This window comes from Cydia fagiglandana, chromosome 18, assembly GCF_963556715.1.
Source record: "Cydia fagiglandana chromosome 18, ilCydFagi1.1, whole genome shotgun sequence".
In the NCBI taxonomy this organism is placed as follows: domain Eukaryota; kingdom Metazoa; phylum Arthropoda; class Insecta; order Lepidoptera; family Tortricidae; genus Cydia; species Cydia fagiglandana.
Window position 1 is genome coordinate 13,729,785 of NC_085949.1, and position 20,324 is coordinate 13,750,108.

The 20,324-nt window shown below is 42.4% G+C and overlaps 1 protein-coding gene across 1 annotated transcript in view; it reads left to right on the forward strand.

Annotated features, from left to right (window-relative positions):
* Nucleotides 1-17,401, forward strand: part of LOC134673181 (N-terminal kinase-like protein) — a 29,580-nt gene extending 12,179 nt beyond the window's left edge. The window contains exons 7-14 of the mRNA XM_063531136.1: nucleotides 2,256-2,484; nucleotides 3,882-3,969; nucleotides 5,044-5,202; nucleotides 9,050-9,190; nucleotides 11,320-11,441; nucleotides 12,102-12,215; nucleotides 13,002-13,092; nucleotides 13,735-17,401. Of these exons, the coding sequence (XP_063387206.1) occupies nucleotides 2,256-2,484; nucleotides 3,882-3,969; nucleotides 5,044-5,202; nucleotides 9,050-9,190; nucleotides 11,320-11,441; nucleotides 12,102-12,215; nucleotides 13,002-13,092; nucleotides 13,735-13,886 (1,096 nt within the window). The 3' untranslated portion in view covers nucleotides 13,887-17,401. The remainder of the gene's footprint in view (nucleotides 1-2,255; nucleotides 2,485-3,881; nucleotides 3,970-5,043; nucleotides 5,203-9,049; nucleotides 9,191-11,319; nucleotides 11,442-12,101; nucleotides 12,216-13,001; nucleotides 13,093-13,734) is intronic.
* Nucleotides 17,402-20,324: the final 2,923 nt, after the last annotated feature.

Here is a 20,324-nt window from a genome sequence, read left to right on the forward strand (position 1 = left end):
CAGTAAATCGAGACGGCATAGAGTCCCCTAACTTCTGTATATGATCATATAGTATGTTCGCCCATTCTGACTGAAGACCTTGGAAAAAACCCCATTGTTTGAATTATTTCTGCACCTCACACTGGACGATCCAAAGCTTTCTATAAAAGCTCTATAGCATTAAGATCAGTACCTTGACTAGGCCACTCAAAAACCTAGGTTTTTTTGCATTAAAGAAGCCTTTACATGATCGGATTTGTGTTTGAGGTCGTTATCATGCTGAAAAACCCAGCGAAGTGGCATATTTTCTTTTGTATATGATATCATTTGTGTGTACAGTAAATTTTCATATACATATCGATCCATTATCCCATCAATTCGTACGGGAGGCCTGACTCCATGGCGAGAAAAATATCGCCAAGCCATTACGTTAGGGACACCAATGCCACCAGGCTAGACTGGGTGGGTACCTGGTATCGCACAACGTGTCTTTTGTTATTTGGACGACGCGCATACTTGATACCATCCGACGACATTAAATTAAACTTGCTTTCGTCACTCCATAAAGTTTTTGAGCAATTGGAACTTGTCCACAACTTGTCACGAATCGCGAATGCTAATTGGGATACCTTATTCTTTGCTGAAATATGTATATTTTTTTAATGGGCATCGACCATGTAATCCATGCTCTATTAAAAGTAGTTTAATAGTAAAAACAACAACCTTTACATTATAGTTATTTTTTAGTTAATTTTTAATTGTTACTGTACGCTTCCATGGGTGTTCTACTAAAATCTTTTTTATTACACGATCAGTTGTAGAAATTGTTTTTCGAGACAACCGCTTCTATGCTTATTTGTGATGCAGTTTTGAGCCTTGAACTGCTTATTTCAGACAGAAATCAGATGCAGTGATACACCAAAAGTCCGCGAAACCTCAGCTTGCTACTTATCTTTCTAAAGTGCAGCCGCACCAGCTTGCTTGAAATCGTTCGAATATGCTTTATGTTTGGCATATTAAGAGAAGTATTCAGATGTAATTACTTCCAAAATATTGAAATTCTGCGGCTCTGTTCTCAAATAAATTGTAAAAAAGAACCGTGTCAAAATACTTTTGAACCCGTAAATTGTCATTTTTTGTTGCCAAGTTTATATTTTCATTCGATGAAACTAAGCTTTTTACGTGTTTCAAGAAGCTTTTAAGCCATTGATTAAATTATCAAAAAATCATTTGAAAAAACTAATATGTTTCATACAATACCAACGTTATTATCATTGTCAAAATACTTTTGGTCGCTACTGTATGTACTATCAGCCATACTGTGTAGTCGCTATAAGATATACTGGAGTGGCCAAGGTGTTCACAAATCAGCCTATTATCAAGACGTTAAAGCGCATGCTCAGATATTTTTGAGCACCTTGGCCGCTCCGATGTTGGCGACAGCTCAAAATATTTGACGAAAATATTACAGTTTATTACAACGGCAACCAGGTTCTACGATTCCTCTATAACAGTGGTTTTCAAACCATGGGTCGCCTCTGCCAGCCTTAAAACTATACATAAGCGAAACATTTTGCTCGCACCAGGAGTGGCTCACTCCGCGATTTCGTCGCTTTGCTACAAGTAGCTAAAAGTACATCCATTCCACCCCAATTTTGGGGAAAGCCATAAGCCGCGCGTGGCGCTGTCGCCACCTAGCGGCCATATCTGTGCTGATCGTAACAGACGCGTTTTGTTAGAGAGTGAGTCTTCTGTACCTAGTACTATTATTTATTCTGTGCTCGTACTAAGGGAAGGGGGTCGCGTCATGAAAAAGTTTGAAAAAAATTGCTCTATAAAGGCTTGGCCACACACAGAGCGCGACGCAGCGCCGCGTCCGCGCCGCGTGATGCCGACGCGAAGCCTGGTCAAACAGGGCGCGCGCCGATCGCGCCGGCCTCACGCTCTCAAGGCGCGCGTGAACGCGGCGCGGCCGCGCTCCGGAACGCGGCGCACCGCTCGCTGCCTAACGTCCGATCCTACTGATGTGACCTTGCGCGACGCGGCGGGCCGCCGCGTTCGCTCGGCGCAGCGCTGCGCACGCGCCGCGCGGACGCAAGGGGCCGCGCGGCGCGGGGCGCGACAGAAGCGGGGCGTGATACCGGCGGGACGCAGTCTGTTTGACGTCGGTAACCTGTTAGCATGTGCCGCGGTCGCGCGGCGTGGACGCGGCGCGGACGCGGCGCTGCGTCGCGCTCTGTATGTGGCCAAGCCTTAATAGGTGTATATATTTTTAGGACAAACACCACAGTGTGCCTAGGCAAGGTTGCTGCGCACTTGCACCCGCAGATCCGACAGAAGGTCCTCGTGTCGGCGTTCGTGCGAGCCACCCGGGACGCCTTCCCGCCCGCGCGGCAAGCCGGAGTGCTAGCGCTCGCGGCCACACAGCAGTACTTCCTGTTGGCTGAGGTGGCTAACAGAGTTCTGCCGGCGTTGTGTCCTTTGACTAACGATCCGGAGAAACAGGTAAATGATCCATGTTGAGACAGATTATTCCTCTTTAGGGCTGATATAGACGGCGCGCGAACTCGCATGCGATTTTAGTTACATTGCGGACTCTTGGTTACGTCTAATTCAACCGACCGATCAAAACCCGCAATGTAATGAAACTCACATGCGAATTCTCGCATCGTCTAAATGAGCCCTTAGAGATTGTGCTTGTGCCTGCGTTGTTCCACAACAGTCCGTATATTGCCCCAGTGACAAACAGAGTGAGACCACACTAACTCTGCATGGTATTTGCAATGACAAAGTACCTATAAACAAAAGTTCATTCGTAGTGCTTTATCTGACTTCCTCTAGTTCCTCTAAACTAAAAACATAGATAATAAATATAAGGTTGACGATCTCTGATGACTTTGTTCTCATTTCGAAGCGAATGTTGTTATCGTTCATTAAAATGTGTTCAATTTATTTGACCTTTAAAATAATCGAGTCGCTTTTGTAACTGGAGTGTTGAGGCAAACAGTTCGTTAACCTGTGTTAATAGCATGTGTGCGGGAAGAGAAGAGTCTTAGAATGTATTGGATCCCATACATTCCACGACTCTTCTCTTTCCGCACAGACTCTAATGCTAGATTGACAATTTTTTTTCAACTTCTGACAATCAAAATTACCTTCTAATTTATGGAGCCGTGCAACACCATCTCGTTTAGGTATCAAATTAAGACGAAACAGGAGCTGAGATTTAAATATTTTAGGTAAATATACCCGTCTTGCTAACGGAAGCGGAAGCTAAAACTAGTGCGATAAGGACAAGGCGAAAAATCCTGCGTAAAAATATCAAAAATCGAGGTTTCGTACTCGACTGTTTCCTCCTCCAAAACAATCAATCGTAACCAAATTTGGAAATCTAAATGATTATGAAATTATCTGTGTCGGACCGTTTTGCTTTTTTGGCTAAATGATATCAATTTTGAATACCACGCCTCTCATTGCGGCATAGTCAATTAGGCCATTTTGGCCATTTTTAAAGGGCTCTAGCGCCTTAAAAAACAAAAATATCGAAAAAAGCAAAACGGTCCAACACAGATATTGACAATATTAATCTGTGTTGAAAAAATCATTGCTCTAGCATCAAAACCCACGGAGAAAACAGTCGAGTACGTTTGTATGGAGAAATGACCACTCCTGATGTTGGCTCTTAAAAGCACGAAATTGTGTCTCACCCCCTTATTCACCAAACTTTACGAGCCCTGATTTAGTTAAATTATGTTTTATCCCTTTCTTACATTAGTCAAAATGACAGATAAGGAACAAACGCTTATTAGCTAATTGAGGTTTGTAAGCGCGTTTATGAATAAGGGGGTCAGTCCTTTCACATCTTGCACAATTAATTTCTTTGATTATACCAATACTTGTAGGTTCGCGACGCAGCGTTCAGGACTATCAAGGGCTTCCTCGGCAAGTTAGAGAAGGTTTCAGAAGACCCAAGTCTGAAGGAAGGAATGGGTATGTATCAAACAACACTTACAATACTTTGCATTGAATTGTATTGTATTGTAATCTTTGACATCGTTTAGTAAATTGTTAACTAGATTTTAAGATTGACATTGAATGTACCTACCAAACCAATAATGTCCATTTATTAAGTGAATGCTTAATTTTAATAATAGTTTATAATAGTTTTGTCATTGTGATCTTAAATAAAATATTATTCTTACAATACTCACACAATATTTTGTCTAAAATTTGCTGTTCAAAAACTTTGAGATACTATTCTTATAACTAACGAACTAGTCCAAAAACATTGGGATGGTATTCATAAGTGCTTGTTGCTAGCCCTACATGATTAATAGTTATTTACGATACAAGTGCTGAAAGTAGGAAATTCGCAACGAGTGGTGATAAATTAAAACACGATCGAAGGGAGTGTTTTATATCGACACGAGTTGCGAATTACCTATTCGCACGTGTATCGTACAACATTTTACAGTACATATGGCCGTTTAAATTTTCGACATAGGCACGGAAAGTGCTTATTGCCGCACTAGTGCGAAAAGTAGCACCATATGCAGTGTAAAGCATATTTGGTTAGTTCCCAATTCGCCGGATTCTTGTTTCGTCGGATTCCTGTTTCGCCGGATTTTCTTTAGGACGTCACAATTCAAAACCTGAGAAAAAAAATACGAGATCAAGAGTGAACAGGCACCTTCTGGGCGAGCTCGCTCCATCGTAGGCCACGTCTACGCCTCGGCTAGTCTGTGGCCATGAGTAAACCCATGCATAATTTTAAAAAAAAAAAAAAACGAGAATCCGACAAAACGAGAATCCGGTAAATCGGGAACTAACCGTATTTGAACTGAACTAACTAGTTTCTGCCCGCGAGTTCGTCTGCGTGGAATGATGGTGATGTTTGATAAAAAATATCCTGTTGTTATATGTCGTTCCCCGGTACTCAACTGAAAAGCTGCTCATCATAAGAATAAGAAAGTTTTTATTGTCCACTGTGTAGGTATAGGTATACATATAGATGATCATATCGCGATTGTATAAAATACTATTATCAACAACTGTCGTTTACAGAGGCGGACGTCCACACGGCCACTCCATCCCTCAGCAACGCGGCGGCAACGTGGGCGGGCTGGGCGGTGACTGCCGTCACGGCCAAGTTCTACCGCTCGCACTCCGACACGGCGCGCGCGCAGCACCCCAAGTCCGTGCTGTCCAAGCCGGGGTCTCTAGGTAACCAATGTAACCATGCTTCACGGCCACTCCATCTCAGCAACGTGGGCGGGCTGGGCGGTGACCGCCGTCATGGCCAAGTTCTACCGCTCGCACTCCGACACGGCGCGCGCGCAGCACCCCAAGTCCGTGCTGTCCAAGCCGGGGTCTCTAGGTAACCAATGTAACCATGCTTCACGGCCACTCCATCTCAGCAACGTGGGCGGGCTGGGCGGTGACCGCCGTCACGGCCAAGTTCTACCGCTCGCACTCCGACACGGCGCGCGCGCAGCACCCCAAGTCCGTGCTGTCCAAGCCGGGGTCTCTAGGTAACCAATGTAACCATGCTTCACGGCCACTCCATCTCAGCAACGTGGGCGGGCTGGGCGGTGACCGCCGTCACGGCCAAGTTCTACCGCTCGCACTCCGACACGGCGCGCGCGCAGCACCCCAAGTCCGTGCTGTCCAAGCCGGGGTCTCTAGGTAACCAATGTAACCATGCTTCACGGCCACTCCATCTCAGCAACGTGGGCGGGCTGGGCGGTGACCGCCGTCACGGCCAAGTTCTACCGCTCGCACTCCGACACGGCGCGCGCGCAGCACCCCAAGTCCGTGCTGTCCAAGCCGGGGTCTCTAGGTAACCAATGTAACCATGCTTCACGGCCACTCCATCTCAGCAACGTGGGCGGGCTGGGCGGTGACCGCCGTCACGGCCAAGTTCTACCGCTCGCACTCCGACACGGCGCGCGCGCAGCACCCCAAGTCCGTGCTGTCCAAGCCGGGGTCTCTAGGTAACCAATGTAACCATGCTTCACGGCCACTCCATCTCAGCAACGTGGGCGGGCTGGGCGGTGACCGCCGTCACGGCCAAGTTCTACCGCTCGCACTCCGACACGGCGCGCGCGCAGCACCCCAAGTCCGTGCTGTCCAAGCCGGGGTCTCTAGGTAACCAATGTAACCATGCTTCACGGCCACTCCATCTCAGCAACGTGGGCGGGCTGGGCGGTGACCGCCGTCACGGTCAAGTTCTACCGCTCGCACTCCGACACGGCGCGCGCGCAGCACCCCAAGTCCGTGCTGTCCAAGCCGGGGTCTCTAGGTAACCAATGTAACCATGCTTCACGGCCACTCCATCTCAGCAACGTGGGCGGGCTGGGCGGTGACCGCCGTCACGGCCAAGTTCTACCGCTCGCACTCCGACACGGCGCGCGCGCAGCACCCCAAGTCCGTGCTGTCCAAGCCGGGGTCTCTAGGTAACCAATGTAACCATGCTTCACGGCCACTCCATCTCAGCAACGTGGGCGGGCTGGGCGGTGACCGCCGTCACGGCCAAGTTCTACCGCTCGCACTCCGACACGGCGCGCGCGCAGCACCCCAAGTCCGTGCTGTCCAAGCCGGGGTCTCTAGGTAACCAATGTAACCATGCTTCACGGCCACTCCATCTCAGCAACGTGGGCGGGCTGGGCGGTGACCGCCGTCACGGCCAAGTTCTACCGCTCGCACTCCGACACGGCGCGCGCGCAGCACCCCAAGTCCGTGCTGTCCAAGCCGGGGTCTCTAGGTAACCAATGTAACCATGCTTCACGGCCACTCCATCTCAGCAACGTGGGCGGGCTGGGCGGTGACCGCCGTCACGGCCAAGTTCTACCGCTCGCACTCCGACACGGCGCGCGCGCAGCACCCCAAGTCCGTGCTGTCCAAGCCGGGGTCTCTAGGTAACCAATGTAACCATGCTTCACGGCCACTCCATCTCAGCAACGTGGGCGGGCTGGGCGGTGACCGCCGTCACGGCCAAGTTCTACCGCTCGCACTCCGACACGGCGCGCGCGCAGCACCCCTAGTCCGTGCTGTCCAAGCCGGGGTCTCTAGGTAACCAATGTAACCATGCTTCACGGCCACTCCATCTCAGCAACGTGGGCGGGCTGGGCGGTGACCGCCGTCACGGCCAAGTTCTACCGCTCGCACTCCGACACGGCGCGCGCGCAGCACCCCAAGTCCGTGCTGTCCATGCCGGGTTCCCTAACGATGTTTTAGAGTCACGTATTCATGCTATATTTAGGTATATACCTATAAATAATTAGTTATTTATAGGTATATACACATATCACCAATCATTTTACTATTGCTCAAGCTCTGATTTTTTTGCGAATCGAACAATATAGAGGGAGAAAGACATCCGCTGTACTTACGCACCTAATGACAGTTCGTTTTAGTACATTACGATACAAGTGCGAAAAATGGGAAATTCGCAATGAGTGGCGAACATCGACACTAGTTGCAAATTACCTATTCAAACATATTAACAGTACAGTCGACGTCAAAGATACATATTTACACTTTTCGCCTTATTACATAGGAATCAAGAATCAAGAATCAAGCATTTTATTCGTGATAAACTTAAAACTAAGATTACATACAAGAGTATAACTAAAAACTACAAATATTAATAAAGTTGGAAAGCGTTAAAGTTTACCACGAAATGGGCTCGCCTCAGCATAATACTGACCCGAGGGCCAGCGCTGATCTTCCGGCGAGACCATTTGTGGGCCACGAACGCAGCCGTACGACACGGCCCTATCATAAGCTGAACGCAGCCTTTGCAGCAGCGACCGGCGCCATCTTGACTACTGTCTATGGCAGTAGCTGAAAATGACATTTGACATTGACAAGACAATAACAAAAATGGCCATGCCGTACAACGCGATAAATATATATATATATTTTTTTTACCTTTCATTCATATGAAAATAACTTTTATAACTACATATATCCGGTGACAACATATATACAGCAAAAGTGATAAATTCAAATACAACTTTGATACAACATAACTAAAGAGGTGAAGTTTATTTTGTCAATGTGAAAGTTCCTCAGTTGACCATGGAGATCATGCCAAGTTTACACAATTGAAAGTTTATACTGTACACTAAGGGAATTAAATTAAATAACATAAGATAGCTACATAAAGACAAGAAAGATAACCACACGCGCAATTGTAATGTGGGACGAAGCGAAGAAATAAATTACAACAAGCACTATATACATACAGAGTACAGATCAAGTACAGACGCATTGTGTGATCGTGAGGAAAGGACAGAAAAAGCAGGTATACATTATTATTGAGTTGACTATTTGTTTGTAAAACATGTAACATTTTCGGCTAAACAACAAAAAAAAAAAAAAAAAAAATTAAATTATATTAAAAGCAACTCGTATCATGCCGTAATGCCTCCTGTGACTGCTGGTGTTGAAGTATAAGTATTTTGAGTTTGGTTTTGAAACTTGTTACACTTTTTAGGTTCCTGAGAGGGGGGGGAATAATGTTCCAGCACTTGGTTGCGACATACCTAAAGCTCCCACGGAAAGCCGCCGACGCATGACGAGGTGTCATCAATTGTACACTGCAATTACGAGCCCCAAGTGACCTGCGAGTGGACATCCATGACAACTTCTCGAAGAGATATGATGGGGATTTGTATTTTACTACGCCAAAAAGGAGACCTGCCAGATGAAGCTTGCGTCGGTGCAGCATTTTAAGAATATTGTGTTTATTTAAATATGGAGTAACATGGGCTCGTGGCGGGATATTGAAGCAGTACCGAGCACAAGCATTTTGCACCCTCTGTATGAGTCGTTTTGTTTTTGATAGGAGACGTGGGCCATACACCAAATCCATGTAGTTTAGTTTGGACAGAACAAGTGTTTCAATTAATTGAAAAAGTGTAAACATATCTTTGACGTCGACTGTACATTTGACCCTTAAAATTTTTGACATACGTACCTAGTTACGTAATGTGCTATTCATCGCACTAGTGCGGTAAAGTAGCACCATATGTACTGTAAAAATACATATTAATTTTTTTTTCAGAGCAACCATCATCGTCAAGCATGTCAACTACAACTTCATCAGTTACATCGATGACGTCACTAGAGCACAGCGAGTCTGCGTCCGACTATGACCCCGACCACTGGGACATGGCGGCGTGGGGCGAGATCGACTCCAGCGCAGGTACGTAATACATACATACATACATACATACATACATACATAATATTATCCTCTAGCCGCCCAGAGACCTATAAAAAGGTCTCCTGTTCCATTCTAATTGGAACTTTGTGTTGACAAAATAAAATTTCATTCTGCTTGGTAAGGTTTTGACGTATGGGCGGCTAGAGGTTAAAGGAGAAAACACCATACATCATTAAATATAGGATTTAATACATAAAACACTGAAAACAGGCATAGCTTCAAGTAAATCACGACGTAATGGCGGGCAATCCACGTCTGACAGTTCGGGCCGCGCCAAACGTAGTTTGACTATTGACACCGACCGTAGGGCTGTGCTCGAGCAAACGGTATCGTCTTGGGTCGTCCCATTCGTTTTTCGTCAAGTTCTTAAATTAGTCCTATTCTGCTTTCGTCACTCATTCTAAATTGAAAGCCACCGACGATTGGAACGAATGTAGAATGAGTGACGAAAGCAGAATAGGACTAATTTAAGAACTTGACGAAAAACGAATGGGACGACCCAAGACGATACCGAGCAAAGGTAATAATCGGTTATCAATACATATATACACAAAACAGTGTTTTACAGTGTCTCGAGCTATCCAATAAAATATTTCGAAAGCTATGGCTTAGGGCCTGAAATGTGGTGATTGACTCACTGATCATCAAAATAGAACTAGTATTATCACTTAACCTAGAGAGCTGAAATTTGGTAGAGATCTAAGGTTTAGTCAACTGATAAAAGGAAAATTAGCGAAACTTGTATAAAATATCTGCAATACCTGAAGAAGAGCTAGTCTTACTGAAATCCAAAAATAAAAGGGCACTTTTTGTTTTTGCCTCTTTCGTACTATATGATGGTACGATATTATCCTTAGTGCGCAGGCCGACACGCTCTTGGCCGGTTTTTAGAGCTCCGCACAAAACTGTTCGTGGAGCTCTTATTTATTTAAGTATATGTATAATTTAATGTGACGTGATTTTTAAATCGTTACGTAAACGAAGTGAAAATAATAGTCCGCTCATTGATTAATCTGATTCCTATTTATTATATTACGTATATACAATTTTCCTAATTATCACTAGATCATGTCTTCTGCGTATCACACCCATCCGCCGATGACCTGAAAAATAAAAATAAAATTGTTAAGGTTTTCTGCCACACTACGCGGAAAAGTAGGTAGGTGAACACTATTTCTTTCTATTCCTTTTTAATTATCTTTCTATTCGCATATTTTTATTTTGCTACACACCATATAACGTTGTGTACGGTAAAGCAATTCCTAACTTGTGTTATTCGTAAACAAATGTTGTTAGAATTGTTTACTTTTTCTCTTGTGTCACACACAATTATTGTTATAGGCAATGAGCATAACGTTATATGCGGTAAAACATTATCCAAAATTATTTCAAACTGTGCACGAAATAAAGCCCCAGATAATTATTAGAAAAACATAGACAGCACTTATTTATAAGCACAATTTCTATTTAATAAATCGGATCGAAATATAAGAAGTGGTCGTACCTCTTAGTCTTAGGATGTAGGCTATAGGTATCTAAATTTTGTATTTTTGCCTGTAAATATTACTGGGCTTTTTATTCTTTAAATATCTTCTTCTTCTTATTCCTGGCGTTATCCCGGCATTTTTTCTTTAAATATAATAAAGAAAAAAAAGTGGCGAGTTGTCCGTGCATGACGTCACTATATTCGTTTTCATATAAATTCCATATTAGAAAATCCTTTTGACATTTCTAAAGGAAGCTGATTTGACTAGTAGGAAAATACCCTTGTTGTGGTATGAAGTAAAAACACTTTTTATAAATGAAAAGTATGTATTTTCATTAAAATAATTAATTTTACACAGAGCGTTGTTAACTAGGTATGGGTTGAGGAAAGAAGAGAGTGAGTGAACCAGTGAATGGATAAAATAATAGAAACATTCGGTCAATTAAGGTTGCGTTCAGAAACAACCCTATTGCTTACTTTCTCACTTACCCTTAACGTCAGCCGACGCGCTCCGGCGCTTTACTATGAAACTTTCCATACATAAAAATTTAGCGAACTCTAACGATACGAACAGTTTGGTGCAACCGGCCCTAAGGGGGTTACAAACTAGTGTATTTTATAGGCACGGGAGCGAGCGCCAAGTCCCCGGCGAGCAGCGGCAGCGCGGCCGCCGCGGCGCCGCTCAACACGCTGTGCGAGGACGACTGGGACAACGGCGAGTGGGGCACGTTACAGGAACAGCCCGTAAGAATATTCTAGAATATTGTCCTTATTTTCAATCCAACAAGATCGTTGAGCTGAGCCGTTTTGTCGCCAAAATAGTGTTTCGTCCGCATTACGCGCTGGGCCGTTTCACTAGTTAGCGAGCGTCGTGCAGCGCGGATGCAGCGTATCGCAATCGCTTGTGTTTTAGAGAGATCTAGTTCGTTTTTTTAGCATTAGAAATAAGGTAAACAATCTAGATGTGTCTTTTAATTGGAAAACACGTTTTAAAAATAAGTTACGGCAAATGTGTAACAAATTATAAGTGGAAAAATTACTGTCTTGGACTTGAGACTTGAACTCACGGCCTCTGGATCGATACTCCAGCGCTCTGCCATCTGAGCCACCAAGACCTCATCCATAGCCAGCAAATCTTTCCACCATATTACGGGTCAAGAGGACCCTAGCGACATCTACCTTAAGAGGGTTACACTTCTTAAACGGCTACCGAAGTTCCAAGTTAGTGCTTGTTAAAAATTAAAATATATATCGTATACATCCCATACAACGATATTTTTTTGCCGTTTTTTGCGTAATTGTACGGAACCTTTGGTGCGCGAGTCCGACTTCTTGGCCGGTTTTTTTATTATTGTTAACAATTTGAGCAATATTGTCCCTATTACACATTGTATTGTGTTTCAGTCAGCAGAGGCGGAACTGGTGAGTCCTTCGGAAACGTGGAACAACTCCGCGTGGACGGAGCCCGCGGTCAACAACGCTAACGCTACATACGTGCGCCCAGCGCTGCAACACAAGGTAATAATAATGGCCCTGCCCCGCTGCTGGCGGCACCCTAGGTTAGGTTTTTTATAATGTGTTTATACTTATTTTTTGTTGTTTTTTATGTGTTTTTGTATTTTACTTTTATATTCATGTTATAAATGACCTAGCCTAAAAAGAAAAATAAATAAATGATAATGACGATATATATAATAAATAAAGTTTCAATAAATAATTAATACAATATAACGAATTCAATATTATGATTTTTAAATTGTGACTTTAAAGCTACCTTTAACTTTAACTGGTTAAAATTTTAAATAACTCCTACACTAAATAATGCCACCCTTCCTTATACTGAGCACTTCACACCCTTTAAGTCTTGCCTTATCTCGCGATATCTAGGGCGACTAGCCGGACGTATCGAACTTGGACGTTCTACTTTAGGGTGGTATTCCGTCTGTCCAATGTGTATTGCGTCTCACATTTTACTTAATGAAAGAGTGACATTAGACAAATAAATGTGGTTGGCCGGTGGAAGTTTTTAGCAGATGGCGCCATCATAGCTTGCCCCGTCAATCCCTAGAATTATGTCAAATTTTTGTTTTATTAATACCCTGGATGCCAGCCCTTTAAGCCAAATCTCATAGAAAAAGGGGCAAGCTATGATGGCGCCATCTATGCAAACCTTTGACAGTTGCCAACCCCATTGCACAGGTGGAATACCACCCTTAAGGGGCCCACAGATTACCAGTTACTAAATAAATTAGTGCTTCGCTCTGGCGGCAGAACATTGCAGTAGTTAATACTTCCTATTTGCAGGAGCACCGGCTCGCGGCTCAACAAAACAGTAACGACTCGCTCGGCGGCTGGGAGGACGGAGAGTTTGAACCCATTGAGGAGAATGTTGATGGTAAGCTTTTATGAGTCGATCAACTACATATTTCTTATTGAATGTATTAAAACGCATCTTTCACTGCGTAGGTCAGCCAACGTGAGCGATTTGAGCGAACCATATATTTTTTTTTATTATTATGAATGGGCTTACTCATGGCCACAGACTAGCCGAGGCGTAGACGTGGCCTACGATGGAGCGAGCTCGCCCAGAAGGTGCCTGTTCACTCTTGATTTGAAGGTTGCCGGGTTATAAGAACACGGAAATATAGACGCCGGCAAGGAATTCCATATTGAGTAATTTGAATAATAACACGTTTTAATGTATGTCCGTCTCTGTGAGAATGTTTTATCGTAAGTATATAAATACAACACTGACACAGAGTGCTGTTATACCAGCCATTTCTTGTAGTTAGTTTGTACTGTCTGCAATAATATTTTTTATGATAAAAATGTAACATCTAACTGGTAATTTTCCTACAAAATGGATGCTAATAAGTTAATAACCGTTCATTTACCCTGTATAACCTTAATAATGGAGTGGTCTACTACTCTTTTGAAAATTTGTAATGCATGTAGACGTACTAACGGCAACACATTTTACTGACCTTTGGTAAACCTTATTCCGTTGCAATATGGTTCACATCAACAGTATTTACAGAAAACAACGCCTCGAAAATGGACGAGATGCGACGAAAGCGTGAAGAGCGCAAACTACAGCGACAGAGGGAGATGGAAGCTCGGCGCAGCGCGAGAGGGCAGGGACCCATGAAACTTGCTACCAAACTCACGGCGCCGCCACCGCCTTTCTAAATACAAGTATACGGTAACTAGTGAATGCTCGCGGGACTGATATTGCATGACGAGTCCCGGGAATTACCGGTTCCGGGACTAATTATGTGTCTTTGAAAACCAGTACCGGGAGTATCCTTGGTAACTGTCGAATGTGTGAAGAGCGCATACTATAGCGACAGAGAGAGATAGCGCGGGGTCAGGGCCTATGAAATTCGCTACCAAGCTCACGGCGCAGCCACCGCCCTTGTATACAGGGCGATCAATCCAAATGGGTCAATATGAAGAAGTCATAAACTACGAGAGATAGCTAAATCTGTTCTTAGGAACCATGGCGTCGATTTTAGATTTAATAATAACGACATTCAAACTTTTTTTTAAACTCTCATACATAACCGGGAATCGAACCTGGTCAATATTCTTTATGTAATTGCGTGTTAACGCTTGTTAAGATTATACGGAGGCTAGCTCAAATTAAGCCTCAAAACAAGCCGCAAAACTTTTATAAACTGAAAAATGGTATACAACATGTCTAATGGCTAGCCTAGCAGTATGGGCCCATAACTTTTAAACCCTAGCAACTACATATGTGGCTTTCTATCAGAGAAGGGTCCTTATGTTTCATGTTCAATAAGGACATTTTTATCAAATTTATGTTGGGATTTCACATGAAAAGGACCTTATTGTACATGAAGCAATGACCCTTCTGTGTTGGAAAGCCGCATATTTTACAGGCAACAACCTTATTTTGGAATGCATGTACGAGTACCTTCGTACTCTACTCTTTCAGGTGTTCAGCAACATTTTTCAAAATTTAGGAAATATACAGATATGGTGCATAATTATTTTCCATCGTTTTTTCACGGAAACGTACGAACGTGTCTTGATATTTCAGTCAGTCTCGGTACAAAAAGTATATACTGAGGTTGACTGAAGTAGCATGCCAATACGAACGTTTCCGAGAAAATACGATGGAAAACAATTATGAAATACATCTGTATGACGAAACTTTTGATGGCCCCGAGCCTTATGTTTTATGGCATGTCGTATATGTGGCACTTTCGCCAAACGAAAATGTGTTTTATGGTAACGAGATAAAGGTGACTGTTGGTAAAGCAGAGTTTCTATCGTGATCTTACCAAACATTCTAAAGCAGGGGTTCTCAACCTTCTTAACCTTAGGGGTCTTTTTTCGCACTATAATTTATGACGAAAAAATCTTCGTTGACTCCAAAGGGTTTTAAGGTTGAGAAACGCTGTTCTAAAATGTTACTATATTAATCATTAATGTAGATAATATTGTATTATGATTATTTATTGTTATTCAAGTTATTAATATTTTTAGTTTACTCAAGTTTTTAATTATTGTATATAAGTACTAAAATGTATGTATTTATCAAATCACTGCAGCGAATGAAGCGAAAATGTCATAATGTTGATCAGTAGCTCTGAAAGTTTGGGAACAAGTGTTATAACTGATGCACCAATAGAGCGTTCCAGTGAGATTAGAAGCCAATAAGGCGTTTTAATTAAATATAAAGTGTTCTATACAGACAAAAACGTACAGTCGACGTCGAAATATGTTTACACTTTTGCACCTTACTCCTTTGTAATAAGGCAAAAAGTGTAAACATATCTTTGACGTCGACTGGACTACTTTGCCGGTCAATAAGAGATTTCTATGCGATTTCTATGTAACGTCTTACCCCATTATTCATAAACGCGCTACAAACCTCAATTAGCTAATAATCGTTTGTCCTTATCTGTCATTTTGACTTATGTATTTGTAAGAAAGGGCTAAAACCTTCGAGCAACACCGGCTTCCGACACGTCGGAAGGGAGGGGCCCAAGCGATATCTCGCCGTACAAATCTTTCTGCCATTTTTCGCGGGGGGAAAGGTGCACACAGTCGCATTTCTCACACACTTACATACAAAATCCAATCTGTAATGACGACACAAATACATAGAAAATGACACACGTCAAAGACAAATCTTGCAAACCTCGATCTCTTTTTGTGTACGGACGAGTGACTAGTGTCACAACACGCACACTAACACACTTTCGTTGAAGTATGTCATTGTATTCTGAGAGATGTGAAGTCGGATTTGTCGCTCGACCGATCCGCAATTTGTACTGAGCGAGCAAAATCGATATATCCAACAATTACTTGAGACTAAAATATAATAATTGTATTTAAATGTAATTTAACGTCTGATATGTAAAAAAAAATATTACATGTGAAATGTAACACTTTCTTTTTGTAAATTTGATGTCCCCGACCTCTTTTTATAACAAAAAACCGAGCAAACAGGCATTTTTGTGCAGCAGTATATCCACGCGCGCGTCTGGACTCGGTCTAGTGAAAAATCCAAGTGCAACTAGTTTTATTACCCGCGCTAGATTAGATTGACGCGCTAATCTTGTACCTCGGCAGAGGGGAAATAGTGCGAATGCCGCCTCCCTTCCGTGTTGCTCGAAGGCTAAAACATAATTTAACTAAATCACAATCAGGCTCGTAAATTTTATATGAATAAGGGGGTTAGTGCCTTATTGATAACCGACAAAGTGGTAAAGTCGCCATCAAATATATCGGAGCGGCCAAGGTGCTCATAAATATCTAAACACGCCTCCATTATCACGGCGTTAGAGTGTGTCCTAGGACCCACCTGGGGGAGCATACACCGGCCGCGTGTGTGGAAGAGTAGGCCTATAATATCAGTCGGGTTCATAATTATGTATACATTTTTTCACCTTATTGCAATGGGTTAAGGTGAAGAAATGTATACATATTTATGAACTCGAGCCACGAACGCAAGTGTCGTCACCGGGATACTGCTTAAAACATCTGACACAGATGAAAAGGCCTTTATTATTAGAGCGCGTGTTCAGATGTTTTTGAGCATCTCGGCCGCTCCGATATATCTGATGGCGACTGTACTTTTTTTGCCTGACAATGATTCAATTTTCAATTCGTATTGTTAAAGTGATCTTTGCAACCTACGACTTACAGGTTTTGGACCCGATGTGGTAATTTATTATATTGTAATTGATATTTAGAGTTAGACCAAGATTAGTTGCAACGATTTTGATAGCACACGCAGTGCAAGTGTTATTTCGTCGGGTGACAAGCAAAAGTCACTAATTACTATCAAAAAATTTAAGTAACAATGCACTTTGTTACACTTGTAACACGGTTTATTGTCCAATAATTTCAATGGTGTTAGTTAGTGACTTTTGCTTGTCACCCGACGATTTATACGTCATAATTTCATAGAAGTTTGACGTTTAACACATTAATAGTCGACGAATTACGATTAAATAGTTTCGTGACGCGAATTCACGTCTTCGGCAATGAATGGGATAAAATAACACTTGCAGTGCGTGTCCTATCAAAATCGTTGCAGACATATCTTGGACTAACCCTGTAAAGAATTGGAACTGTTATTAGATAGGTGAGAGAATTTAAGCCGCATTTTTTTTCGGTCACGTCTCTATTGACAGTTTGAGATTCTTAGGGCCGTGGAGTTACTTGCCGAGATTCCATTTATTAAGCCCAAAATTTTTCGAAATATACACTTTTCCGAATTAGGAATATTTACTGAATATATGTATATTTAATATTACTTTTCCAAAAAAGGTTGGTTTTGGAAAAGTTAAGCATTTTCCCAAAATATGCATGTTCTAAAATTAATTGATGTTTATTTTCTTTGAATTTCAATATTATGTAAACTATTAGGTATACTCCTCTTTTTTTTTGGGAAAGTGTATATTCTGAAAAAGCATTTCATATTTAACTGTAAGTACCTGGGTTTGGGAGCTTTGAATAGTACTTCACAGGCCCTGAACGGTAGAAAGCCGTCGCCATATTTTACTCTAGCATATAACTTCGCTTTGTACAGTCGGTTAGCTCAAGGCGGGCGCGTGCAATCGGAATTCTGTACCTTAGAACCAGAGTCTGCTTAAAACGTCATTCTATAGTCATCGTGTAAAAAGTAACAGTGGACCGACGCCTTTTGTTTGCGTAAATGCCGCACAAGAGCACAGTAGGATTGTCACAGACTTTTACCTAACTGCCCAATAGGCTAAGGACATTTCAAATAAGACACGTTAGCCCTGTAAGTAGTACCGAGGCTCTAAAAATAGCGATGTATGCAGCTCGGTTGCGCGCGGTCCTTATAGTTCTTGTCATTCAATATAATTATGTTCTGTTTGGCCCGATGGTTGACTGGTAGAGAAGGCCATCAGGCATTATGTCCGCCATTTGTACTTACTTACTGCCGTGGCGCAGCGACCCGAAAGTGGATCTTGGCCTCTGACACTAAGGAACGCCATGCTTCTCTGTCTAGCGCCGTTTCTGTCCAATCGACGGCACCGAGCTCGTTCAGATCCGCCATTTGTACATTATTTTTATTTATGCAATAAAGTTTAAATAAATAAATATATATTTACTTTACTCTGTGTCTCAGGTACAGAATGGGTATACCGTATACCCTATTTGTTCTTTAGAACTAAAATGTGTGAGATTTTGAACTCTATTTCTTAATCAATAAGTTCCATGGAACGAATGGGGGAAGCCACGGAAATGAGGGTGTCAATTCGGTGTAAGTGCTTGTGTGTGTGTGTTACTGTCGACATTCCGGAGCCGGTACTTAATATAGCTGTCTCATTCTCACAATGTTGGCCAAATACTCTTGCTCTTTCTTTGGTACTTTAGAAATAAATAAAGCCTGATTTTAGTTAACTTAGGTAAATTTAATAATGCGAGTATTAAAAGTTAAACAAGTTTGACTTCTGACACAGGTAACTTTATAATTTGTGCAAAATTTTAATCTCTTTTCAATGAAATTACGCATCACATTTAATCACGATCGCATCACTTAAAATTACCTGAGCAATGGGGTTGGCAACTGTCAAACGTTTGCATAGATGGCGCCATCATAGCTTGGCCCTTTTTCTATGAGATTTGGCTTAAAGGGCTGGCATCCAGGGTATTAAAAAACAAAAAATTGACTCACTTCTAGGGATTGACAGGGCAAGCTATGTTAGCTATGATGGCGCCATCTGCTAAAAACTTCCACCGGCCAACCCCATTTTAAGTTTTTTAACTCGTGTAAACGTCAATTTTCAAAGCATATTAAAAAAGAAGAGTACCGGTAGGTTGTTTTCCATTCAGAGACAGGGAATGTCCATTTAAATTGATGCCTTGAATAATTAGATGGGATTCATTGTGACTACTTCACCTATCGTCCGTTTCGAGCAAGTTAAAAAAAAAATGAGTCGCCATTTTGAATCCCACTATTTGAGTCACAACGTCATAAGTGATGGAAGCTGGTTGGAACTGAGCGGCTACCGCGAAAACCTAAATTCGCAAATTGCGGGGACCTTTCTCTTTTACTCCAACGAAGGCGTAATTAGAGTGACAGAGAAAAATCCCCGCAATTTGCTAACTTCGATTTTTGCGGTTATAGCCCAGACTGAGTCGGTCTATGAATTTTACTAGCATTTTACTTTATCAAGCATTTTACAATAATGTTACTAGGAAATTTAGTGGAACATACTTTCTGTATTCAATTACACAAACGGGTCTACCGCGATATAATCGCGCGGGTCGCGGTAGACCCGTTTGTGTAATTGAATATGTGTACAAAACGCGAGAGTTTAAAGTGTTATACTTTCTGTAATAAATCAAATCACATTTTTTGGTATTTGCTCATTGAAAGCTCTAGTAATATTTTATCCTATCCGATACGCTTTAGACTCCGAGAAGATTGTATAGATTATTGTAAGAAAGCCTTAGAGAGGCAGAATTTATACGTTTAATCTACTTTTGTGGATACGCGAATTTTGGGCAAGACCTTTCTTTTTGACGTAAGGCTGCCGTTCCACTGAGGAGAGATGAGAGGAGACATGAATCAACCAATAGCAATGGTTTTCTTCTCTCCGATGGATTACAATAGAGGCTATTGATTGATCCCACACGTCTCCTCTACTAATCTCCTCCGCATCAGTCGAAGGCAGCCTAAGAACGAGATCTGCCGATCGATATCGAGCGAGTTATATGCGGCATTATCTATGAAAAGGGACCTTATTGTCGATGGCGCTTACGCTGCACTGCGTCGCGCGGCATTGAATTTATATCGGAGCATCGTTCATAATGGCGTAAGCGCCATCGACAATAAGGTCCCTTTTTATGGATAACGTCACATATCGTCAATTTAATTCATAAAGTTTTCCGAGCGATGCTCAAACGATAGATCGTTAAGTTCAAGTATGTAGTAAACAGAAAGGCTACGGTCAAAAGTCTTGCCGCTAAAATATGGAAGTATTCAACTTCTCACATGTATACTAAATCGATTTTTTTATAATTATTGTGGAAAAAGATCGACATTCTAGAGAGGGTAGAATGCACCCATGTTTTTACACTTAAACTGTCGACGGCACAAACAGATGTACAATT